At 40.7% G+C, this 27906-nt stretch overlaps 1 protein-coding gene across 1 annotated transcript in view; it reads right to left on the bottom strand.

Annotated features, from left to right (window-relative positions):
• The window catches only part of LOC123763068 (zwei Ig domain protein zig-8-like), a 644479-nt gene that overhangs the window by 148547 nt on the left and 468026 nt on the right, over positions 1–27906 (bottom strand). Inside the window, exons 2-3 of the mRNA XM_069301922.1 lie at positions 19274–19389; positions 8991–9068 (exon numbers count right to left, since the gene is read on the bottom strand). Coding sequence (XP_069158023.1) covers positions 8991–9068; positions 19274–19389 — 194 coding nt within the window. The remainder of the gene's footprint in view (positions 1–8990; positions 9069–19273; positions 19390–27906) is intronic.

Raw genomic sequence — 27906 nt, 5'->3', positions numbered from 1 at the left:
CTTGAATAGTAGGCTGAGAAGTGAGTTCTGGCTACTAGGTACGACATATATATATATATATATATATATATATATATATATATATATATATATATATATATATATGTCGTACCTAATAGCCAGAACGCACTTCTCAGCCTACTATTCAAGGCCCGATTTGCCTAATAAGCCAAGTTTTCATGAATTAATGTTTTTTCGTCTACCTAACCTACCTAACCTAACCTAACCTAGCTTTTTTTGGCTACCTAACCTAACCTTACCTATAAATATAGGTTAGGTTAGGTTAGGTAGGGTTGGTTAGGTTCGGTCATATATCTACGTTAATTTTAACTCGAATAAAAAAAAATTGACCTCATACATAGAGAAAAGGGTTGCTTTATCATTTCATAAGAAAAAAATTATAGTAAATATATTAATTCAGGAAAACTTGGCTTATTAGGCAAATCGGGCCTTGAATAATAGGCTGAGAAGTGAGTTCTGGCTACTAGGTACGACATATATATATATATATATATATATATATATATATATATATATATATATATATATATATATATATATATATATTTATATGTCGTACCTAGTAGCCAGAACGCACTTCTCGGCCTACTATGCAAGGCCCGGTTTGCCTAATAGGCCGAGTAATTTTCTTTACTTTCAATAAATTGTTTCCAATTAGTTCATTGGAAATATTATTATTATATTATATTAGGAACATAATTTATTGACTTAGTTGTGTTAGTTTAGGTTAGGTTAAGATAGGTTAGGTTAGGTTAGGTAGGGTTGGTTAGGTTCGGCCATATATCTATGTTAGTTTTAACTCAATTTTAAAAAAAATTAACTTATACATAATGAAATGGACAGATTTATCATTTCATAAGGAAAAAAATAAGAAAAATATATAAATTCAGGAAAACTTGGCCTATTAGGCAAATCGGGTCTTGCATAGTAGGCCGAGTACGACGTTCTGGCTACTATGTACAACATATATATATATATGTCGTACCTAGTAGCCAGAACTCACTTCTCAGCCTACTATGCATGGCCCGATTTGCCTAATAAGCCTAGTTTTCATGAATTAATGTTTTTTCGACAACCTAACTTACCTAACCTAACCTAACGTTTTCGGCTACCTAACCTAACCTAACCTAACCTATAAAGATAGGTTAGGTTAGGTTAGGTAGGGTTGGTTAGGTTCGGTCATATATCTACGTTAATTTTAACTCCAATAAAAAAAAATTAACCTCATACATAATGAAATGGGTAGCTTTATCATTTCATAAGAAAAAAATTAGAGAAAATATATTAATTCAGTAAAACTTGGCTTATTAGGCAAATCGGGCCTCGCATAGTAGGCTGAGAAGTGAGTTCTGGCTACTAGGTACGACATATATATATATATATATATATATATATATATATATATATATATATATATATACAAATACATATGTCGTACCTAGTAGCCAGAACGCACTTCTCATCCTACTATGCAAGGCCCGATTTGTCTAATAAGCCAAGTTTTCATGAATTAATTGTTTTTCGACTACCTAACCTAACCTAACCTAACTTTTTCGGCTATCTAACCTAACCTAACCTATAAAGATTGGTTAGGTTAGGTTAGGTTGGGTTGGGTAGGTTCGGTCATATATCTACGTTAATTTTAACTCCAATAAAAAAAAAATTGACCTCATACATAATGAAATGGGTAGCTTTATCATAAGAAAAAAATTAGAGAAAATATATTAATTCAGGAAAACTTGGCTTATTAGGCAAAAATGGCCTTGCATAGCAGGCCGAGTACGACGTTCTGGCTACTAGGTACACCATTTATATATATATATATATATATATATATATATATATATATATATATATGTCGTACCTAGTAGCCAGAACGCACTTCTCAGCCTACTATGCAAGGCCCGATTTGCCTAATAAGCTAAGTTTTCATGAATTAATTGCTTTTCGACTACCTAACCTACCTAACCTAACCTAACCTAACTTTTTCGGCTACCTAACCTAACCGAACCTATAAAGATAGGTTAGGTTAGGTTAGGTAGGGTTGGTTAGGTTCGGTCATATATCTACGTTAATTTTAACTCCAGTAAAAAAAAATTGACCTCATACATAATGAAATGGGTAGCTTTATCATTTCATAAGAAAAAAAATAGAGAAAATATATTAATTCAGGAAAACTTGGCTTATTAGGCAAATCGGGCCCTGCATAGTAGGCTGAGAAGTGCGTTCTGGCTACTAGGTACGACATATATATATATATATATATATATATATATATATATATATATATATATATATATATATATATATATATGTACAGCCGATGTAGCGGCTGATGATATACATATATATATATATATATATATATATATATATATATATATATATATATATATATATATATATATATATATATATATATATATATATATATGTCGTACCTAGTAGCCAGAACTCACTTCTCAGCCTACTATTCAAGGCCCGATTTGTCTAATAAGCCAAGTTTTCCTGAATTAATATATTTACTATAATTTTTTTCTTATGAAATGATAAAGCAACCCTTTTTTCTATGTATGAGGTAATTTTTTTTTTATTAGAGTTAAAATTAACGTAGATATATGACCGAACCTAACCAACCCTACCTAACCTAACCTAACCTATATTTATAGGTAAGGTTAGGTTAGGTAGCCAAAAAAAGCTAGGTTAGGTTAGGTTAGGTAGGTTAGGTAGACGAAAAAACATTAATTCATGAAAACTTGGCTTATTAGGCAAATCGGGCCTTGAATAGTAGGCTGAGAAGTGCGTTCTGGCTATTAGGTACGACATATATATATATATATATATATATATATATATATATATATATATATATAACTGAAAACTCACACCCCAGAAGTGACTCGAACCCATACTCCCACAACTGGTATGTACAGGGACGCCTTAATCCGCTTGACCATCACGACCGGACAAAAGGAAGTGATAGCCGAGGCTATATGAACCACTTCCCCGCCGGCACTCGGATGGTAATCTTGGGCATAGCATTTTATCAAATCACCTCATTCTTTGGGGCACACGTGAGGAACACAAATGCAAACAAGCCTGAATGGTCCCCAGGACTATATACAACTGAAAACTCACACCCCAGAAGTGACTCGAACCCATACTCCCACAACTGGTATGTACAGGGACGCCTTAATCCGCTTGACCATCACGACCGGACAAAAGGAAGTGATAGCCGAGGCTATATGAACCACTTCCCCGCCGGCACTCGGATGGTAATCTTGGGCATAGCATTTTATCAAATCACCTCATTCTTTGGGGCACACGTGAGGAACACAAATGCAAACAAGCCTGAATGGTCCCCAGGACTATATACGAGTGCCGGCGGGGAAGTGGTTCATATAGCCTCGGCTATCACTTCCTTTTGTCCGGTCGTGATGGTCAAGCGGATTAAGGCGTCCCTGTACATACCAGTTGTGGGAGTATGGGTTCGAGTCACTTCTGGGGTGTGAGTTTTCAGTTGTATATAGTCCTGGGGACCATTCAGGCTTGTTTGCATATATATATATACATATATATATATATATATATATATATATATATATATATATATATATATATATATATATATATATATATATATATATGGGGGTACCACCTCTGGTGCAATTGTAGGGACCCACAGCCTCAGAGAAGGGAACACAGAGTATTCAGGAAAAAACTTGCCATTTAACTCTGACTAAGTATGAGTCTTCTCCTACCACCCCCCTTTTTTATGGTGTACACTGTATTATGCAAGGTTATACAGTTACATATCTGATTTTATACAAAAAATGAACATTAAGAGGACACAAGAAAAAGTTTTCTTCCTAGAGGCTGTAGATCTCCTCGAACTCCTCCGACATCGGGCAGGAACCGAGGATGCAGCGGGCATTCCGCCTTTGGATCGCGACACTGAGGCACTGAAAGAGAAAACTTGCCGCTCTAGGGTCTCTTGTGGTGTCAATGAGCTTGGAACAAAGATCCTTAAGAAATCTTCTTGCACTCTCTCCCCATGGGCCTAGGGTCTCAGACCCTATTGGAACAAAGTTATACCGATGAACTAATTGCCTGTACTTGGCTGACTTCTCTTTCTCTGTGTGTCGCCGCGGCTCCTACTGTGCTGGCAGAGAGATTGATGTAAATTGTTGCCAGGGTGGATACACAAGTATAGTCCCATGCCATCTGTCTGCCACCCTTCCACGGATGTAGGAAAATATATATATATATATATATATATATATATATATATATATTATATATTATATATATTGTGACGGTGTTCCCCCCCCCCCCTTATATTTCTTCCATGCCTGCTGTAAGAGTCATATCCACCTTTCCCGAGCGTTCTCTACGTTGCAGGCAACAATTTGATATATGTGGGAGCGTGTAGTGTTCTTTCGTTGGCGAGAAATTCGTAAAAGAAAGGTATTTTGGCCTGTGGTTTAGGCCCTTTAGGATGCCAATATGGCGCTAGCCCCTCCGTTTTGCCGCCAAAACTGTGTGACGTCAGTGGCACCAGATTGGTCACTGACAGTGACGTGACACAGGGAGCCAATGAAAACCGCCCCTGGCAAGTATGACGTCACGAAGGCAGGGGGGTCCGGAGATCACGCCTCTTTGGCGCCACCAGTCTGACATGACACGTCAAGGTGGACGGATGTGCGAAGGCTGGTCCTGTTAGATTTAACAGTTGTACCCCGCTCCAGTAGATTTTACGCGTCACCCGTAGTCTGCAAGTATGCTGAGAGGTCTTCCTTCATTCCATGTGTGGACCGAAGAGGGAATTGACGGAATATTGAGCAGCAAGTGCTCCAGGGACAGGTGCTGTGCAAGAGTGAAGTCTAGATAGTGACGACTGGGACGTCTGATAGCTTCACAGTGACGATGTCGCGGCTGGGCCAATCCACCGGGAATCAGTGAGAGAAGAAAACTTATTGGGAATCAGGACGACTGCAGCCGAGTAGGTTGGCAGCCGTAGTTGTGAGGAGAAGTCGACGGCCGGGAGACTGACTCCAACCCTGCAAGACGTTGTGGAGGAGCACGGACCTGCGGAGGACAGAGCACGGTGACGACGTGTTTATTTTGGGACGGTGATTGGGTTCCTGGAGAACGCATCAGTGTGTGTGGAGCTCCCAGATGGACTAAAATACTGAACCTAAGACTAGAAACAAAGCTAACGTCGATTGAAATAAGGGTAAAAGGGATTGCTGCGTGCATGCTGACCAAGATATTGACTAGACCTAGAATCAGTTCACTTAAAGATATAATCACTGGAGCACTAACTCTGGACAGAAGAGCCTCCAATAGCAACAGGTAGACCCATTGTGCGATAAACACCATCAATACATTCGATATAACAAACACCGTCACTGAGAGGGGTGTCGACGAAATACATACAGACTTTGTTATGCAAGCCCCTTGGGAATCTCTGCCAGCAGACTTTAAGATTATGGCTCTTGAAGGAAAGAAGAACCAGACAAATCCTCATCTGCTACGTAACATTGCACAGATGCATATAGAAGCAAACATGGCATCCGACAGCTTCACTTACTTCACAGATGGATCAGTAGACCAGCAGGGACAAGAAACCGGAGCTGCAGTTAAAGCAGGAAACTCTGTAAATAGTTGGAGGCTCTCAAATGGGTGTTCGACTTTACAAACAGAGATGCTAGCCATTCAAAAGGCTTTGGAACATGCTCTTGCTGAACACCGACAACATGTTATCATACATACAGATTCGAGAACCACCATTGAAACCTTGCAACAAGAACACATATGTGATAACATCCATCTGATCACAAATGTCATATCATTCATGCAAACACTCAAACGACAAGGCCGACGGGTACTTATCAACTGGGTGCCAAGTCATGTGGGAATAATAGGAAATGACATTGCAGACAAAGCTGCAAAACTTGCTACTAAGAGGAGAAATGTAGACATTTACATACCACAGAGTCTATCACAGATTAAGAAAGTAATTAGAAACAGAGCAATGCAAAAGATGTACAGTGACCACAACACAGCAGTTGCAACATCAAGATCTGTGGGTTGGTACAAGAATTCAACCAACTACGAACCACTTAGTTTGATGAAAGGGAACAGTAGAGCAACAGAAGTGCACTTACATCGCATCAGGCTTGGATACCCATGTGCATGGGAAATAGGCTTACAGGTTCCGGAAGATGAGAGGAAATGTTAACACTGTGGAGAAATGCCCGACAGACCACTGGAACATTATCTAACACAGTGCACAGTTACAAACCCATTAAGATTTCAACTTAGATTTAACAGTGCAGAAGAAGTTGTTAAACACATATGGCAAAATCTTACTGAAGCGACCATACGAGTCATAAATACTCATACTCCGCCCAAGTAAAACAGAAACAAGCAACACTTAGTGGGCCAGCCAGAGGCTTAGGGCCCGCGCAGGAATATCCCTGAAAAAAAAGTGTGTGTGGGGGCGTTTCCTACAATGAGGCGAGAGCCGGGACCAGGAGCTACAATTCAACCTTCCCCGGAGGGCGAGTCCACATCAGTGAGGTGGAAGAAGGTGATTCTAGTTTCCCTCCCAATTCCCCTTTAGTCAGCTATATATTTAGCCAGAGTATCTTTCATGTCGTGAGCAAGGCTCACTAATCTCTATGTCACGGTAGGACACAGTTGTGAGAAGTGAGGCTGTAGAAAGCTCTCACGGTATATATATATATTTGTGGTGTGTGGATGCATCTGTTATCATTGAAGAGTTTACTGTGTCGTTGATGATTTCTTTCATGTGACATTAATATGATAACTTATGTCAGAGAATATATATATAAGTGTACCAGTTATTGATGTTAGGCTGTGTGCCCAGTATTTATCTTATTATTATTGATATTGATGAATTTATCTCTATATATGTATATGTTGGTGGGATGAATAACATTTACATGTGTGCAGTGATTAATTGCGTTATCGCCTTCGAGAGGAATTGCTTAATCTAAGGACAGTACCGTGGTTAATTGCATTCATTGTAATGATTATGAAGTACAGTGCATTATGCCATTATAGTGAAATATGTTAATCGCTGTAGAAATGAGTTATTGAACTTGAGATCAGTGTGGTGAATCATTGCCATTATAGAAATATTGTGTTGATTACAAACATAGTGATCCCTGCGAATTTAAAGAATCAGGCACTTCACGCCAAAGAAACAAGTACTAAGCATTCGCACGGTGAAGGGGGCTGCCCAGCTGACATTGACAGGAGAGGGGGAGTGTTGCCCTCTAGACGAGCCCCAGTTTTATGAAGAGAGAGTGACTTTCTGCATTGTACTTGATGTTTCGTTGTTGATACGGATATAATACCTTGAAGTTTTTAAGTAAAATACAAAATACCTTTGCTCTTGTATTATCCCTCCATATATCTTGTTGCTATAGAACAGTTCCAAAGAGTGAGAGTATTAGAGACATATACCTGCCTGTGACCAGATTTAATGAGTGAGCACTCTGCCATTAGTACCACAATTCCACAATACCACTGACGTGTTACTGGACATGGGAAACACCAGTTGGCGACCTTGCAGTTAGTAGTAGAGCCCTTGTCGGGGCGGGCACATGGTTGGGAGAGAGCAGACTGTGTTCCCACTCATCTTTGGCTAGAAGGCCAGCTGGAGATCGACTAGGATACTCTCCTGGCGAACAGTGGCGCCGCGAGGATTGAGTGAAGACCCGCAGGGCTACGGTGAGTAACAGTTGTCGCTAATACTACTGGGTGGTGTCGATGTAGAGAGAGGGACACCCCGACGTTGGCGACCGTTGACCGGATATCAAAAACGGTTACTTATACTTATACTTACAACTAAAGTAAACCCTGACATTGGCGATCTTGCCAGGTGTCCGGGATAAAGATCTTGCGTACACCGTTACTCGCTTACAGGACGTTTCCCGACAATATATATATATAGTGTTTGTTCTCACCCTCTCAACCAACTTTCAACAGCCAGCCAACAGTTGCCTTCTACCATCTTAAGAGTCTAGTACAGCCCGGAGTCTACCCAAGTGCGGGTATGTCTCACGTGTGTCAGTATGTGTCATGTGTCATGTGTGACAGTTTGAATCCAATGTTATTTATCATGTGTTAACAAGTATCATGAGTTGGCATGTGTGTCAGCATGTATCACATGTCAGTATATGTCGGTCTTATTATTATTAGATTTATTTTTGATTTGGAATGATCAGTGCATAATGTTTTATAATATGACAAAAATAATAATAATAATAATAATAATAATAAAATTTAAAATAAAGATAATAACCGAGAAAGTACACTAACGTGATATATATATCAATGAGAAAATCAACTGCAACTCTGCAGTGACTCTTGCAGAGGTTGCAGCTGGCAGTATGCTGGTCGTGGGTTCGAGGCATCTAAGAGCACCAGTTGATTGTCTCAAAATAATAATGATAATAATAACAATTCAGAGTCGTGTCAGAATGTCATGTTTTTGTGTGGGGGTCACTTTGGCACAGAATCTCATGACACTCTTTTTATTGATGCCACTCCCGACTCGCCAGAGTTGGCAATAGCAACTACTAGGAACAATTAAACAAACTAACAAACTAACAAACAAATATAGAGGTATTTCCCTTTATAGATACAGATATATATATATATATGTATATATATATATATATATATATATATATATATATATATATATATATATATATATATATATATATATATATATATATATGGCTTGCGCGTTCATGCAGCTTCTCACATATATATATATATATATATATATATATATATATATATATATATATATATATATATATATATATATATCAATAAACAAATAATTACATAAAGATCGGACAAGAGGTAAGCCAAGTAAGAGTACATTAGTTGCCTGAGTGTTGAGTGTGTGTGAAGTGACTTACTCTGTAGCGGTCGTCGGGAGAGTAGGTGAGGAGTCCCGCCGTGATGATGTGCAGGTTTCGTCGTCTCATCCACGTCACCTGCAGGAACACAACACTTGTAGCAGCACCTGTGACACTACACCTGCAACACAGCTTCAGTGGGTGTTACAAGTCTACGCGGGTTCTCCATAGCCTCAGAGAAATGATTATTCAGAGTGAAATATTCATAAAAAATTTTTTAATTTGACTCTAAAGCCTTGTCAGTATTTGCTTCTGCTACAAACCCCTTTTTTTAATTATAATTATTATATACTTCTTTATATAAAATTACTCATTTATATATATGATTGGTAACAAAATGAGAACATCAAGAGGAAATAAAAGGATTTTTGTTTTCTAGAGGCTGTTGATGAAGAAAGTTTCCTAGAGGATATATATATATATATATATATATATATATATGTGTGTTTATGTATGTGCGTGTGTGTGTATGTGTGTGTGTGCATGTGTGTGCTCACCTAGTTGTGTCTGCAGGATCGAGCATTGACTCTTGGATCCCGCCTTTCGAGCATCGGTTGTTTACAGCAATGACTCCTGTCCCATTTCCCTATCATACCTGGTTTTAAAATTATGAATAGTATTTGCTTCAACAACCTGTTCCTGAAGTGCATTCCATTTTCCCACTACTCTCACGCTAAAAGAAAACTTCCTAACATCTCTGTGACTCATCTGAGTTTCAAGCTTCCATTCATGTCCCCTCGTTCTGTTACTATTCCGTGTGAACATTTCGTCTATGTCCACTCTGTCAATCCCTCTGAGTATCTTATACGTTCCTATCATGTCCCCCCTCTCCCTTCTTCTTTCTAGTGTCGTAAGGCACAGTTCCCTCAGGCGCTCCTCATACCCCATCCCTCGTAGCTCTGGGACGAGTCTCGTTGCAAACCTCTGAACCTTTTCTAGTTTCATTATATGCTTCTTCAGATGGGGACTCCATGATGAGGCGGCATACTCTAAGACTGGCCTCACGTAGGCAGTGTAAAGCACCCTAAATGTCTCCTTACTTAGGTTTCTGAATGATGTTCTAACTTTTGCCAGTGTAGAGTACGCTGCTGTCGTTATCCTATTTATATGTGCCTCAGGAGATAGATTAGGTGTTATGTCCACCCCAGGTCTCTTTCGCGTGTCGTCACAGGTAGGCTGTTCCCCTTCATTGTGTACTGTCCCTTTGGTCTCCTATCTCCTAGTCCCATTTCCATAACTTTACATTTGCTCGGTTGAATTCCAGTAGCCATTTCTCTGACCATCTCTGCAACCTGTTTCAGGTCCTCTTGGAGGATCCTGCAATCCTCATCTGTCACAACTCTTCTCATCAACTTTGCGTCATCCGCAAACATCGACATGTAGGACTCTACTCCTGTAAACATGTCGATAACATATACAAGAAATAGAATTGGTCCCAGCACCGATCCTTGTGGTACTCCGCTTGTTGCTGTTCGCCAGTCCGACTTCTCGAGCCTTACCGTAACTCTTTGGCTCCTTCCTGTTAGGTAGTTCCTTATCCATGCTATGACCTTTCCCCCCACCCCCGCCTGCCTCTCGAGCTTGAACAGCAGTCTCATGTGCGGTACTGTATCAAAGGCTTTTTGGCAGTCCAGAAATATGCAGTCTGCCCAACCATCTCTGTCCTGTACTTATCCTCGTCGTGTGTGTGCGTGTGTGTGTGTGTGTGTGTGTGTGTGTGTGTGTGTGTGTGTGTGTGTGTGTGTGTGTGTATAGCTCTTGGGGTATGCCCAAGATTACCACCAAGTGCTGTCGGGACGTTGGGGGATATAGCCTCGGTTACCAATGTCTTTTTGTACAGTCACGGTTGTGGAGTGGTTAAGGTACCGGGTACGCCAGTTGCATAATGCTCCTGGCTGTCTGGGTTCGAAACCTTCTGGGGTGTGGAGCTTTCAGTTTTATATTGGCTTGGAGATCATTCAAGTTGGTCGCATATATATATATATATATATATATATATATATATATATATATATATATATATATATATATACATATATATATATATATATATATATATATATATATATATATATATATATATATATATATATATATATTATACACTTGACTGCATAGTTAGTCGCCTAGAAAGAGGCGTTGTTGTCTTGCCTATATACTAAGTTCTTTGGGGGTTTACAGTCTCCAAGTGGGCATTTAAAGGCATAGACGACGTTGGTCTCCTTCAAAGCGTTCTGCTTGGTGTCTGGCGAGTTTTTCATGAGTAGATTGGCCGTTTTTGTTTTGTTTTATAATAAATTATCAATTGTATTTTCTGATTTTTGTCTGTAGAGCCATGCAACTTCTGAAGAGTCAACCAACAAAACACTTGTACCCCCAATTAGACTATTTTACAGGAACTTCTTTTCCACAGCTCATAAAACGGAGGAAAGGGTCCTGAAAGATATTGTTGATAGGAATGTCATCCCTACAGACAAAAATCAGAAAATACAATTGATAATTTTATTATAAACCAAAAAAACGGCCAATCTACTCATGAAGAACTCGCCAGACACCAAGCAGAACGCTGAAGGAGACCAACGTCGTCTATGCCTTTAAATGCCCACTTGGGGACTGTAAGCCCCAAAGAACTCAGTATATAGGCAAGACAACAACATCTCTTTCCAGGCGATTAACGATGCATAAGCAACAGGGTTCCATTAAGGAACATATAATCTCTTCTCACAACCAGACCATCACCAGAGAAATCTTAACAAACAACACAGAAATCATCGATAGATACAGCGATAGCAGGCGGCTTGACATCTGCGAGGCACTACACATCAAAAAGTCAACACCAGCAATCAACAGCCAATTAATGCACAACTATATTCTACCTACTTCAAGACCCCGAACTAATATAGAAGCAGCCAGAGGAAGTATGGGCCAATAGACCTTCTGCAGTTACTTCCATTCATATGTTTACTTATCCAATATACATATATATATATATATATATATATATATATATATATATATATATATATATATATATATATATATATATATAACTGAAAACTCACACCCCAGAAGTGACTCGAACCCATACTCCCAGAAGCAACGCAACTGGTATGTACAAGACGCCTTAATCCACTTGACCATCACGACCGGACATAATGAGGTGATAGCCGAGGCTATTTGAACCACCCCACCGCCGGCACTCGGATAGTAATCTTGGGCATAGCATTTTACCAAATCACCTCATTCTTTGGGGCACACGTGAGGAACACAAATGCGAACAAGCCTGAATGGTCCCCAGGACAATATGCAACTGAAAACTCACACCCCAGAAGTGACTCGAACCCATACTCCCAGAAGCAACGCAACTGGTATGTACAAGACGCCTTAACCCACTTGACCATCACGACCGGACATAATGAGGTGATAGCCGAGGCTATTTGAACCACCCCACCGCCGGCACTCGGATAGTAATCTTGGGCATAGCATTTTACCAAATCACCTCAATCTTTGGGGCACACGTGAGGAACACAAATGCGAACAAGCCTGAATGGTCCCCAGGACAATATGCAACTGAAAACTCACACCCCAGAAGTGACTCGAACCCATACTCCCAGAAGCAACGCAACTGGTATGTACAAGACGCCTTAATCCACTTGACCATCACGACCGGACATAATGAGGTGATAGCCGAGGCTATTTGAACCACCCCACCGCCGGCACTCGGATAGTAATCTTGGGCATAGCATTTTACCAAATCACCTCATTCTTTGGGGCACACGTGAGGAACACAAATGCGAACAAGCCTGAATGGTCCCCAGGACAATATGCAACTGAAAACTCACACCCCAGAAGTGACTCGAACCCATACTCCCAGAAGCAACGCAACTGGTATGTACAAGACGCCTTAATGAGGTGATTTGGTAAAATGCTATGCCCAAGATTACTATCCGAGTGCCGGCGGTGGGGTGGTTCAAATAGCCTCGGCTATCACCTCATTATGTCCGGTCGTGATGGTCAAGTGGATTAAGGCGTCTTGTACATACCAGTTGCGTTGCTTCTGGGAGTATGGGTTCGAGTCACTTCTGGGGTGTGAGTTTTCAGTTGCATATTGTCCTGGGGACCATTCAGGCTTGTTCGCATTTGTGTTCCTCACGTGTGCCCCAAAGAATGAGGTGATTTGGTAAAATGCTATGCCCAAGATTACTATCCGAGTGCCGGCGGTGGGGTGGTTCAAATAGCCTCGGCTATCACCTCATTATGTCCGGTCGTGATGGTCAAGTGGATTAAGGCGTCTTGTACATACCAGTTGCGTTGCTTCTGGGAGTATGGGTTCGAGTCACTTCTGGGGTGTGAGTTTTCAGTTGCATATTGTCCTGGGGACCATTCAGGCTTGTTCGCATATATATATATATATATATATATATATATATATATATATATATATATATATATATACATGTATATATATAACCTTTAAATACACAATAAAGCAAAAAAAAAAAAAAAAAGAAAAGAGGGGGTGGTAGGAGAAAAGCACACAGAAACTGTACTGGAGGGGACCTACATTCCCTCCAATGCGTTATGTGTGGATTCCTCCGAGGCTATGGATCCCCCTTCTTCCAGCCAGAGGTGGTACTCCCTTCCCTTATATATATATATATATATATATATATATATATATATATATATATATATATATATATATATATATATATATATATATATACTTCTCGGCCTACTATGCAAGGCCTGATTTGCCTAATAGGCCGAGTAATTTTCATTATTTTCAATAAATTGTTTCCAATTGCTTTTTTGGACTTCGTATTATTATATTATATCAAGAACATAAGTTTTTTGTCTTAGTAATGTTAGTTTAGGTTAGGTTAAGTAGGGTTGGTTAGGTTCGGTCATATATCTATGTTAGTTTAAACTCAAATTTAAAAAAAATAACGCATTGTTACGGTGCCCTCTCCTATTTCTTTCGTTTGCCGGCTTAAAGAGTCGTATCAGCTCTCCCTACTGATTCTCTGAGGTTCAGGGAGTCTAATGATATATGTGGCGACCGGACCGGCTGCCAGTTAAGGGAGAACGTTACATTATAAGTTGTAAATAAGGGGAAATTGGCGCCCTGATATAAAATGAAAGAGTATCCCCTAATGCAGATATGACCTTTTGGAAGGGACACTAGCCGATCGCGGATTGGCCGACTTAGGTCGCGGGCGACCAATCAGGGCCCACCGTGACGTCACTGAGTGCCCCGGGCGGCGCCAACGTCAGAGTTGACCCGACCTTGGAAGCGACAGGACGCACCTCGGTCTGCTCTCAAGGATTAGAGGCTCTACAAGCCTTTCTTAGTGGATTAGTGTAGGCTATCGCAGCCCATCGGATATATTGGAGACCCTGCGCTTCTGGGAAGCAAAAAGGAACCAAGTTTATTGAGCGAAAGAGGGCCAAACTGGGAAAATATTCGGCGACGACGCTGGGCGGCGACGCTGGACGTTGGGGGCCTGAAAAGGTGTGGCGGGCAAGCCTAACTGTGACCGGGTCACATCCACTGAGGGTTTTGGAAGGACGACACCGTGCCTAGGACAAGGAGCAACGCCTTGTGGAAGGGGCGAGTGTGGGAAAATAGTGATTAGCTCAGCGCCTATCGATGAACCAGGATTGGGGTAGCTGAATCTCAGGGATTGGAACGGCGACGACGCGAAGGCTCCACGACACCTGAGGACCTGTGGAACGTTCCTGGATCGTCGAGGATCGATTCAGGAAGCGTGGGAACCTCACACCATCGAGGGACAGGCGTCGTGAGCCAGGAATGTAAGGTAGATCATTTTCCCTCCCATTACCCCTTGTGTGAGTAGGCTAGTTAGGCCACAATATTTACTTATGTATGTGGCAGCAGGACTTTTAAACTTTAGTAGTAGAATAGGCTGCAAGGCAGCTTGTGTCCAGGACTGTCAGAGGGGACAGTGTGTATGGATGGCAGGACAGTGAAGGAGAGGCGCCAACGGGGTGAAGAGGCCCTCCTGTGTGAGAGTGTGGGACTCCTGTTTTTCTGCCCAGTTGAAGGAGTGTTGGAGGTCGTGGAAGAAGAGGCTGACGATCTCCAGACTTATTATCCATATTTCCATATTCATGTATTACTTGTGATTCTGTGTGTGTTCATGTAATTTGCATCAGTAAATTCACACATTTTATCACTGTGTTTAAGTGTGCCTCCATTTATGATATTTCTCTATGAGCATACACGAAGGTTATCATAGTACCACCTAGGGAACACTACGTTCTCTATAGCAGTTCTTATTGCCTGGAGAGTGGTAAAGACAGCACAGACTTACATAAAAGTGTACCCTTAGCCATCCGATCAGTATCGGTGCCTGAATGGTGGCAACTATTAACGTAGTGGCTAGAGAGAGGTAAAGCCACACAGACCTTCCTGGGAGAGTACCCTGGGCCAACAGTCTAGTAGCAGATCTTTGGGAGTAGCAATCTTCTGGCTACAAACAATATATAATACACCCACTGAACTGCATTGCTGGGGTGCAGATATAATAACCCAGCTGGCGACCTTGCTAAGAAGAAGATAGAGAAGACAGACGGGAAAGGAATTCCTGCAACCTTCTTGTCTGGCAGGCAAGACTCAGGGAGGTTATGGTTATAAGGTAAGCCTGAGTCTTCCTTCACTCCTCCACGGGTCTAGGCCGGAACTGTTAACAGCAGTTTCCCCGTGTTTGACTGAAGGACTTCCAGGGTGAATCAGTGGCACCCCTTTTGTGGTGGAAGCAAAGACCTGCGGAGGTGGGCATTGTTGGTCGTCTCCTGTGTGACCAAGGAGACTCCGGTGAATCCCGGGAGTCGGAGGGGCTGAGTATTCGGCCTTTTGAGCCCCTAGCAGCCGAGTGCTATCAGAGCCCCGGCCCACCTCCACGTGACAGCATACATAATGAAATGGGTAGATTTATCATTTCATACGAAAAAAATAAAAAAATATAAAATCATGAAAACTTGGCTTATTAGGCAAATCGAGCCTTGCACAGTAGGCCAAATAGTGCAATCTGGCTACTAGGTACAACATATATATATGTCGTACCTAGTAGCCAGAACGCACTTCTTAGCCTACTATGCAAGGCCCGATTTGCCTAATAAGCCAAGTTTTCCTGAATTAATATATTTTCTCTAATTTTTTTCTTATGAAATGATAAAGCTACCCATTTCATTATGTATGATGTAATTTTTTTTTATTGGAGTTAAAATTAACTTAGATATATGACCGAACCTAACCAACCCTACCTAACCTAACCTAACCTATCTTTATAGGTTAGGTTAGGTTAGGTAGCCGAAAAAGTTAGGTTAGGTTAGATTAGGTAGGTTAGGTAGTCGAAAAACAATTAATTCATGAAAACTTGGCTTACTAGGCAAATCGGGCCTTGCATAGTAGGATGAGAAGTGCGTTCTGGCTACTAGGTACGACATATATATATATATATATATATATATATATATATATATATATATATATATATATATATATATATATATATATATATATATATATATATACATATAAATACATATATTAAAGAAACAAAGATTCATCCCTAAAAAAAATGGTTTTACATCTAGCGGAAAATTTACATTTTGAAGCCTTATCGAAAGGATTTAAATTCGAGTAAAAAATTTGTGTTAATAGTCAAGTGTGGTGTAACTAGGAGTGAACACTAGCGTCTGTTGGCTGGTCTAGTGTTGTGTAACTAGGAGTGAACAGTAGCGTTTGTTGGCTGGTCTAGTGTGGTGTAACTAGGAGTGAACACTAGCGTTTGTTGGCTGGTCTAGTGTGGTGTAACTAGGAGTGAACACTAGCGTCTGTTGGCTGGTCTAGTGTGGTGTAACTTGGAGTGAACACTAGCGCCTGTTGGCTGGTCTAGTGTGGTGTAACTAGGAGTGAACACTAGCGTCTGTTGGCTGGTCTAGTGTGGTGTAACTAGGAGTGAACACTAGCGTCTGTTGGCTGGTCTAGTGTGGTGTAACTAGGAGTGAACACTAGCGTCTGTTGGCTGGTCTAGTGTGGTGTAACTAGGAGTGAACACTCGCTCCTGTTAGTTCCACCGAGACGGAACTTGGGACATGATAATTAGCCTAAAGTTTTACTAATTTGTTGGTTAATTATATTTAACAATATACGTATTTGGATTTAATTTTACATGTTTGGTGTTGGACTTAAAGTCTATAAAAACCTCTGGAGCACTCTGGGTATACCAGACTTCTTGGTGTATGTATATAAACCGAAAGTTATCTTTTGCCGTTGAGCATAGTTGCTGGCTGGTCAGAGAGAACTTGTGCAAGACATAGGAAATCTCCATAGGTTGTTTGGCCGTAATACTAACACCTGGCAATGGCTCTGGAGAGCTATTGTATGCCACCACAATAGTTTACTGATCAATCAGCAAGTATACTTTAGGTAGTATACTGATCAATCAGCAAGTATACTTTAGGTAGTATACTGATCAATCAGTAAGTATACTTTAGGTAGTTTAGTGATCAATCAGCAAGTATACTTTAGGTAGTTTACTGATCAATCAGCAAGTATACTTTACGTAGTGTACTGATCAATCAGTAAGTATACTTTAGGTAGTATACTGATCAATCAGTAAGTATACTTCAGGTAGTTTAGTGATCAATCAGCAAATATACTTTAGGTAGTGTACTGACCAATCAGCAAGTATACTTTAGGTAATGTACTGATCAATCAGCAAGTATACTTTAAGTAGTTTACTGATCAATCAGCAAGTATACTTTATGTAGTGTATTGATCAATCAGCAAGTATACTTTAGGTAGTTTACTGATCAATCAGCAAGTATACATTGGGTAGTTTACTGATCAATCAGCAAGTATACTTTAGGTAGTTTACTGATCAGTCAGCAAGTATACATTGGGTAGTTTACTGATCAATCAGCATGTATACTTTAGGTAGTTTACTGATCAATCAGCATGTATACTTTAGGTAGTGTACTGATCAATCAGCATGTATACTTTAGGTAGTTTACTGATCAATCAGCATGCATACTTTAGGTAGTTTACTGATCAATCAACATGTATACTTTAGGTAGTGTACTGATCAATCAGCATGTATTCTTTAGGTAGTTTACTGATCAATCAGCATGTATACTTTAGGTAGTTTACTGATCAATCAGCATGTATACTTTAGGTAGTTTACTGATCAATCAGCATGTATACTTTAGGTAGTTTACTGATCAATCAGCATGTATACTTTAGGTAGTTTACTGATCAATCAGCATGTATACTTTAGGTAGTTTACTGATCAATCAGCATGTATACTTTAGGTAGTTTACTGATCAATCAGCAAGTACGCGTTAGGCTTGAACATAGTCCAGCACTAATGAACTCTGTGTGTGAATACGCCGAGAAGCGAGACCTAATTCCTAATACTGTTTATGTTGTATGTTAAAAGTATACATACATACTTTTGTTGTATGTTAATAGTATACATACATACTTTTGTTGTATGTTTAAAGTCTCAAAACGTAAATTAAAATCTAAGAAAGAAGCTGCGCTGACATTCGTTTCAAAGCTTTCAAAATTTCTTCAAATAACAAAAATAATGTTTTCCATGTTGTTGCTTTAGTTAGGCCTGTTTAGGATGGGCTCATTAACTATTTTGACCTAAGGCCCCAAAACAGTTGTATCCTTGAATCTGACAGTTCCTTCACGCTTAAGAGAATTCCACTGGAGTAGAAAAAGAATTTTATATACAACCTAAAGTATATTGTAGACCAAGAAAACTTCAAGTCTCCATTCTACTTTTCAAGAATATTAAGCAAAGATTTATTGTTGGCCAATTTAACTGCGTCTCTTTTATCTATAATAATGAGTTGTTAAAAAGCAAGGAGAGATCCCTTACCCCCTTCAAAATAGGTTAGTGCAGATTATTTATTATTTCCTTATTACCCATGAACAGTTGAGTCGACCGATACCAGTAGGAATGGGATAGGTGTGGCGTTTGACAAGCCGCCTGCTTCCTGTCCTTGTCGAAGGCACTAGAGTGTTAGTGTCTCTTGGGTAAATTCCGGTAACTATTTCCTAGCCGAATTGTAAGGCTAGGAATTGCAAGACTATCTGCAGGAGATTTCGTAGGAAAAAGAGTGAAGACTGGTTATTAGGGCCAACAGAACCGCTCTTATAACTCTTTCAACTTTCCAGTCAACTGGTTGAAGCAAAATCTCCCGCGCACAATAAACAGTTTGAGAAGTGTGCATATACTTACGGATCTGTCGCCGAGGTTGGCCACCCGGCAGGGGAGGAAGGCGTGGGCGCCCTCGCTCACCGTCACGTTGGCGGGAGACTCCACGAAGACCGGACCCGCCACCCACGAGCACCAACCTGCGCGGGGAAACCTCTATTATTGTGTGTCATGAGGCTATGGTCGCATGCAGGCTAAGTCGCAATAACTGGATGTCAATAAGACACACTTCCCTCTCTCGGTTATATTCTAGACCATCCTCCTGTTTCAGACAGTACTTATAGCCGTGATGTGCACCATTGTATTATTGACGTAATGGGCATTTGGAAAGTAGAATTTGGTACCACTGAATTTGGACAAACTGCAAAAGATTTTGTATATATTTTGCCAATAAAATCTAACCATCCTAGACCTAATACATGCCATCTGAGGCCTAATATAGCATATATATGTACTGAACTAGGTCTAGGAATTCTTAAGTTTGTTTTTGCCCTTACTTTCTTCAGACTAATAGTACCAAATTTTACTATCTAATTGTCCAATACGTCAATATATGTACGATGGTCCACATAGTTACACAAAGTACTATATAAACAGGAGGATGGGTTGTAATATTCAGGTCGTACATGCAAGATTATATTCACTTTACTCGGCCTTTGAAAATGTTGACACGATCAACGAATCGCATCTCCGTCCGGCCATAAGAAGACTGTAAAAATAACTTTTGTAGTTATTTTTTCAACTTCATTCTCAAGTGAAACGGATCATAATACAAATAATAAACATTAGACATTTCAGTATAAGAAGCAATAAAACACAGAACCATAACAGGAAGAAGGTTACCTAATGAAGCCAGTGATGTTCACACTTTCATTTCACTTTCACTTAAATAAAACACTTTTATTTTGGGATCAGCGAGGAAATGTTAGGAGCTACAAGATGAGGTTGTTGACGCAGATATGAGGCTGTTGACGCAGATATTAGACTGTTGACGCAGATATGAAGCTGTTGATCCAGATATGAGACTGTTGACGCAGATATGAGGCTGTTGACGGAAGCTTCATCCACAGTTTTATGATTTATGAGACCAGTGCTGATAGGGTCACGAGGCTTTGCCACTTAAAATCTTTATGAAAACGCAGAAGCTTACTTATACAAATTAAACAATGTGCAAACTAAACAACTGGGCGAGTAGATACACACACATACACGCTGTTCCTTCAAGCATTCTAACCCAGCCCCTTTTGGATTGTACCTGGATGGAGTTCTGGGAGTTCTACTGCCCAACAGCCTTCTTTCTACCCATTGATTGATTGATGAAGATTAAGCCACCCAAGAGGTGGCACGGGTATGAATAACCCGTAAGTCTACTCCACTCACATCCCTACATCTTTATACTCCTGTTATTATATCCGTCTCACCTCCCCTACCTCTATGTTTATCTAATAAACATGCTCAACCTCTTCTGATAATCTTATGCCCCATTACAGCCCTTCTCTCCCTCCTAACACATTGTTATTTTGTCCTCTCCTCACCCATTCTCTCCCTCTCAAAAAATCAACCATCCACCCAACACATCAAGTATCCCTACCTTTACTTTCTGCTCCTTCTCTCTCTCTCTCTCCTTCCATCTCACCTTTAACGCTGCTCTACTTCTCCCTCCCACCATCCGTCACACCATCCCATCCTTCTCACATTTGAGTCCCACGAAGGGAAAGCCTCGCAGCTTTAACACCCCAGAGCTTCGGTCCGCGTTTCTCAGCTCACGCATTCTTTTCCTCTCTCTCTCTCACCGCTCCTTCCTTTCTCTCTCTCCCCTCCCCTCACAACACATTCCTTAGCGAGCACTAACTTTCCCCTCACCTAGACAGTATTGCTCTTTCTCTCTCTCTCTTTCCCACCTGTCTCAGAGTTCACTTTCCTCACAATATTATGTTTTCTTACCAACAATATTTTTTCATTCAATTCTATATTTATCCTCTGCCCTGACCCTCGTGTTCCCCCCCCCCCCCCCACATCCCGGCCTCCCATCGCGACTGTTCTTATTTCATTTATTCCATCAACCTTTGCTTCTTATCTCCCTCCGTCCATTTCTCTAACTTCTCTAGCCACTAGCAGCCTTTCTAACCTCTAATTCACTAGCTAACCATCTTCATTTGTCCGACACCGCACCTCAAATTTCAACAGTATTGCCCATTCACACCACTTCCACCCCATTACGTCCTGAGCAGTCCTCCAGTGACAATTTCGTCTTGTTCTATTTTTAACATCACCGCTGAATTGGGATTCAGTTGTTTCGTACACACATATACAACGAACCGAATATTAACCAAATGTTTAGACCGTAAAATTCAATATTTTGAATTTTTGTTAACAATTATAGAGAAAATGTTTATAATAGAAAAATGGAGAAAATAAAAGTTCTCGTCAAATATAATAAATCTTTGTGTCTATAATTAAAACAAGCATGCATATCTATCTATCTATCTATATATATATATATATATATATATATATATATATATATATATATATATATATATATATATGTATATATATATATATATATATATATATATATATATATATATATATATATATATATATATATATATATATTAGTATATTTTGGTAGCAGTCTTTCCTGTAGACATATATTATTAAATATGACCGAAAAAGTAAGATTAATAATTCTAACACGAATTTTCTCAATGTTTCGTACATTTCTTTTCACTGTTGGTGGTAATTCAAAAATCAATTCTCCAAAATTCATTTTTATTTCTAGTCTGACGCGACACGAGCGCGTATCGTAAAACTTATTACATTTTCAAAGACTTTAGTTTACACATACACAACTGAATAGAACTTACACATCTCCGATTTGTTTTATATCTACATTTGAGTGAGGTGGATGGGGTGAGGTGGTATTAATAGGGTATTAAATTCATCAACACAAGACAGAACACGAAACAATGGGTATTGAATGGAAGTGATTGTAGAAAGCCTATTGGTCCATATTTCTTGATGCTTCTATATTGGAGCGGAGTCTTGAGGTGGGTAGAATATAGTTGGGCATTAATTTGCTGTTGATTGCTGGTGTTGACTTCTTAATGTGTAGTGCCTCGCAAACGTCAAGCCGCCTGCTATCGCTGTATCTATCGATGATTTCTGTGTTGTTTACTAGGATTTCTCTGGCGATAATTTGGTTGTGGGAAGAGATTATATGTTCCTTAATGGAGCCCTGTTGCTTATGCATCGTTAAACGCCTAGAAAGAGATGTTGTTGTCTTGCCTATATACTGGGTTTTTTGGAGCTTACAGTCCCCAAGAGGGCATTTGAAGGCATAGACGACGTTAGTCTCTTTTAAAGCGTTCTGCTTTGTGTCTGGACACAAAGCAGTGTCTTCCATTTAATACCCTATTAATACACCTCACCCCATCCACCTCACTCAAATGTAGATATAAAACAAATCGGAGATGTGTAAGTTCTATTCAGTTGTGTATGTGTAAACTAAAGTCTTTGAAAATGTAATAAGTTTTACGAAACGCGCTCAAGTGTCGCGTCAGACTAGAAATAAAAATGAATTTTGGAGAATTGATTTTTGAATTACCACCAACAGTGAAAAGAAATGTACGAAAGATTGAGAAAATTCGTGTTAGAATTATTAATCTTACTTTTTCGGTCATATTTAATAATGTATATATATATATATGTCGTACCTAGTAGCCAGAACTCACTTCTCAGCCTACTATTCAAGGCCCGATTTGCCTAATAAGCCAAGTTTTCCTGAATTAATATATTTACTAAAATTTTTTTCTTATGAAATGATAAAGCAACCCTTTTCTCTATGTATGAGGTCAATTTTTTTTTATTGGAGTTAAAATTAACGTAGATATATGACCGAACCTAACCAACCCTACCTAACCTAACCTAACCTATATTTATAGGTAAGGTTAGGTTAGGTAGCCAAAAAAAGTTAGGTTAGGTTAGGTTAGGTAGGTTAGGTAGACGAAAAAACATTAATTCATGAAAACTTGGCTTATTAGGCAAATCGGGCCTTGAATAGTAGGCTGAGAAGTGCGTTCTGGCTATTAGGTACGACATATATATATATATATATATATATATATATATATATATATATATATATATATATATATATATATATATATATGTCGTACCTAGTAGCCAGAACGCACTTCTCAGCCTAATATGCAAGGCCAAATTTGCCTAATAAGCCAAGTTTTCCTGAATTAATATATTTTCTCAAATTTTTTTCTTATGAAATGATAAAGCTACCCATTTGATTATGTATGAGGTCAATTTTTTTTTTATTGTAGTTAAAATTAACGTAGATATATGACCGAACCTAACCAACCCTACCTAACCTAACCTAACCTATCTTTATAGGTTAGGTTAGGTTAGGTAGCCAAAAAAGTTAGGTTAGGTTAGGTTAGGTAGGTTAGGTCGTCGAAAAACAATTAATTCATGAAAACTTGGCTTATTTGGCAAATCGGGCCTTGCATAGTAGGCTGAGAAGTGCGTTCTGGCTACTAGGTACGACATATATATATATATATATATATATATATATATATATATATATATATATATATATATATATATATATATATATGAGACAAATTTGTAATATCAGTGATCGTATTCAGTTAGAACCAGGAAGAGTATATTCTGTTAAATATTGATGGAGGTTACAGGTATTCCAGTGAAAAGTTTGTACTGTGAGATAGAATATCTATTTGTCTGTCCAAAGCTGGAGGCCAGACGCTTCGGGCGAGCTTCACCTAAATTGGTGGAGGGAATGGTGTGGGGTAGGGGATGATCATAGGCTAATCGGAGTCGCTAGAATTCATAAGGGAACAGCGTGCCAGTGCCACTTTCAAACCCCAACAACGGTTTTTGGCACTGCCCGCCAGGATACCTGCGAAATTAATAATGAAAATTAAAGACTTTTTCCTTATAGAAATATACACCATTATTCATTGATCTCGGGAAAACTAACATATATTTCCTGTTATTTAAAGTAAGGCCGTAGTTCTATAAAACATGAAAATTATATTGTGAACTTCCAGCTCCAATAGAAAACTGAAGAACCATACATTCGAATGGGGTAACTATTATATTCTGCAAAGATACATGGAAGGAAGGATAGATGGAGAAACAGACCGAAAGAAGATCGATGAATAGATGAACAAATGAATCGATGGATAGATGAATAGACAGCTGGAGAAATGGATGGACAAGTGGATAGATAAATAGATGATTTATACTGATAAATAGATAAATAGATGACAAGAGAGACAGTCCCCGGGCAACGCCGGGTACCCCGACCAAGTCTTTTATACCCCCGTGTGTTTGGGCATGAAGATGGGATGGCAGATGCCCCAACACCCGTCGTTGATACGACACGTGTTTAATTTATGTCTTGAAGCCGTCTAGGGCGCCAGCCATTAATCACGGTGCTTGTCGCCGTCCTAAGTATTCATCATCCAGCGCCCTGATGCTGGCAGCGTGTCCCGCCTCATCTCCAGACTCAGCATCCTCTGCCAGATTATCAATATATGTTTCAGAGAGATGGCTGGCCCTGTGGTGGGTGATGGAGGCTTACGAGCATCCCGTGAGTCATACTAGCGAGATGGAGGGTTCGAAGCATGTCAATACTGCAAGCGGTCCTCAGGCTAGGCTCGTTAAGATAGGTTTAATATGGAGACGCAAATTGTGTTTGTTTGCTGTTAATGGGCAGATTGTGTGATTTGCTGTCAAAAGTGCCAAATCAATCGTTATGTCATATTCTATCGGGTCATTCAGTGAAATTTTCTTACTAAATTTGATGAAAAGAATTTTATTTGTGACAAGTTATAGAATTTTTATTACATGTCAGAAGAATGGAATTAAAATAAACTTGCCTTGATCATGACACAGACATCACGCGTGACAAAGACACCAGCCTCACGTGTGACAAAGACACTAGCCTCACGTGTGACAAAGACACCAGCCTCAGGTGTGACAAAGACACTAGCCTCACGTGTGACAAAGACACTAGCCTCACGTGTGACAAAGACACTAGCCTCACGTGTGAAAAAGACACTAGCCTCACGTGTGACAAAGACACCAGCCTCACGTGTGACAAAGACACTAGCCTCACGTGTGACAAAGACACCAGCCTCACGTGTGACAAAGACACCAGCCTCACATGTGACAAAGACACCAGCCTCACGTGTGACAAAGACATTAGCCTCACGTGTGACAAAGACACCAGCCTCACGTGTGACAAAGACACCAGCCTCACATGTGACAAAGACACCAGCCTTACGTGGGATAAAGACACTAGCCTCACGTGTGACAAAGACACCAGCCTCACGTGTGACAAAGACACTAGCCTCACGTGTGACAAAGACACCAGCCTCACGTGTGACAAAGACACCAGCCTCACATGTGACAAAGACACCAGCCTCACGTGTGACAAAGACAAAGCCTTACGTGGAATAAAGACACTAGCCTCACGTGTGACAAAGACACCAGCCTCACGTGTGACAAAGACACCAGCCTCACGTGTGACAAAGACACCAGCCTCACGTGTGACAAAGACACTAGCCTCACGTGTGACAAAGACACTAGCCTCACGTGTGACAAAGACACCAGCCTCACGTGTGACAAAGACACCAGCCTCACGTGTGACAAAGACACTAGCCTCACGTGTGACAAAGACACTAGCCTCACGTGGGACAAAGACACTAGCCTCACGTGTGACAAAGACACTAGCCTCACGTGTGACAAAGACACCAGCCTCACGTGTGACAAAGACACTAGCCTCACGTGTGACAAAGACACTAGCCTCACGTGTGACAAAGACACTAGCCTCACGTGTGACAAAGACACTAGCCTCACGTGTGAAAAAGACACTAGCCTCACGTGTGACAAAGACACCAGCCCCACGTGTGACAAAGACACTAGCCTCACGTGTGACAAAGACACTAGCCTCACGTGTGACAAAGACACCAGCCTCACGTGTGACAAAGACGCCAGCCTCACGTGTGACAAAGACACCAGCCTCACGTGTGACAAAGACACCAGCCTCACGTGTGACAAAGACACTAGCCTCACGTGTGACAAAGACACTAGCCTCACGTGTGACAAAGACACTAGCCTCACGTGTGAAAAAGACACTAGCCTCACGTGTGACAAAGACACCAGCCTCACGTGTGACAAAGACACTAGCCTCACGTGTGACAAAGACACCAGCCTCACGTGTGACAAAGACACCAGCCTCACATGTGACAAAGACACCAGCCTCACGTGTGACAAAGACATTAGCCTCACGTGTGACAAAGACACCAGCCTCACGTGTGACAAAGACACCAGCCTCACATGTGACAAAGACACCAGCCTTACGTGGGATAAAGACACTAGCCTCACGTGTGACAAAGACACCAGCCTCACGTGTGACAAAGACACTAGCCTCACGTGTGACAAAGACACCAGCCTCACGTGTGACAAAGACACCAGCCTCACATGTGACAAAGACACCAGCCTCACGTGTGACAAAGACAAAGCCTTACGTGGAATAAAGACACTAGCCTCACGTGTGACAAAGACACCAGCCTCACGTGTGACAAAGACACCAGCCTCACGTGTGACAAAGACACCAGCCTCACGTGTGACAAAGACACTAGCCTCACGTGTGACAAAGACACTAGCCTCACGTGTGACAAAGACACCAGCCTCACGTGTGACAAAGACACCAGCCTCACGTGTGACAAAGACACTAGCCTCACGTGTGACAAAGACACTAGCCTCACGTGGGACAAAGACACTAGCCTCACGTGTGACAAAGACACTAGCCTCACGTGTGACAAAGACACCAGCCTCACGTGTGACAAAGACACTAGCCTCACGTGTGACAAAGACACCAGCCTCACGTGTGACAAAGACACTAGCCTCACGTGTGACAAAGACACCAGCCTCACGTGTGACAAAGACACTAGCCTCACGTGTGACAAAGACACCAGCCTCACGTGTGACAAAGACACCAGTCTCACGTGTGACAAAGACACTAGCCTCACGTGTGACAAAGACACTAGCCTCACGTGTGACAAAGACACAAGCCTCACGTGTGACAAAGACACCAGCCCCACGTGTGACAAAGACACTAGCCTCACGTGTGACAAAGACACTAGCCTCACGTGTGACAAAGACACCAGCCTCACGTGTGACAAAGACGCCAGCCTCACGTGTGACAAAGACACCAGCCTCACGTGTGACAAAGACACCAGCCTCACGTGTGACAAAGACACCAGCCTCCCGTGGGACAAAGACACTAGCCTCACGTGTGACAAAGACACTAGCCTCACGTGGGACAAAGACACTAGCCTCACTTGTGACAAAGACACCAGCCTCACGTGTGACAAAGACACCAGCCTCACGTGTGACAAAGACACCAGCCTAGGATATTAATTCTCACCTCAGCACTAGGCTCCAAACGCTTCTCGCATCAACGTTTGTCATTGAAAGTTTACTAAGGAAGACTAATCCTGGCTACTGAATGTTGACGTCACTGGAGGTTGTCATGAATACCATTCACACGCTCTGACGTCGTTGATCAATAACTGCTCGTCACACTCGCACTTTTGCACTAT

The sequence above is a fragment of the Procambarus clarkii genome, chromosome 47 (genome assembly GCF_040958095.1).
Source record: "Procambarus clarkii isolate CNS0578487 chromosome 47, FALCON_Pclarkii_2.0, whole genome shotgun sequence".
In the NCBI taxonomy this organism is placed as follows: domain Eukaryota; kingdom Metazoa; phylum Arthropoda; class Malacostraca; order Decapoda; family Cambaridae; genus Procambarus; species Procambarus clarkii.
The sequence above is the reverse complement of the archived record's forward strand: the minus strand, read 5'-3'. Positions and strand labels throughout refer to the sequence as shown.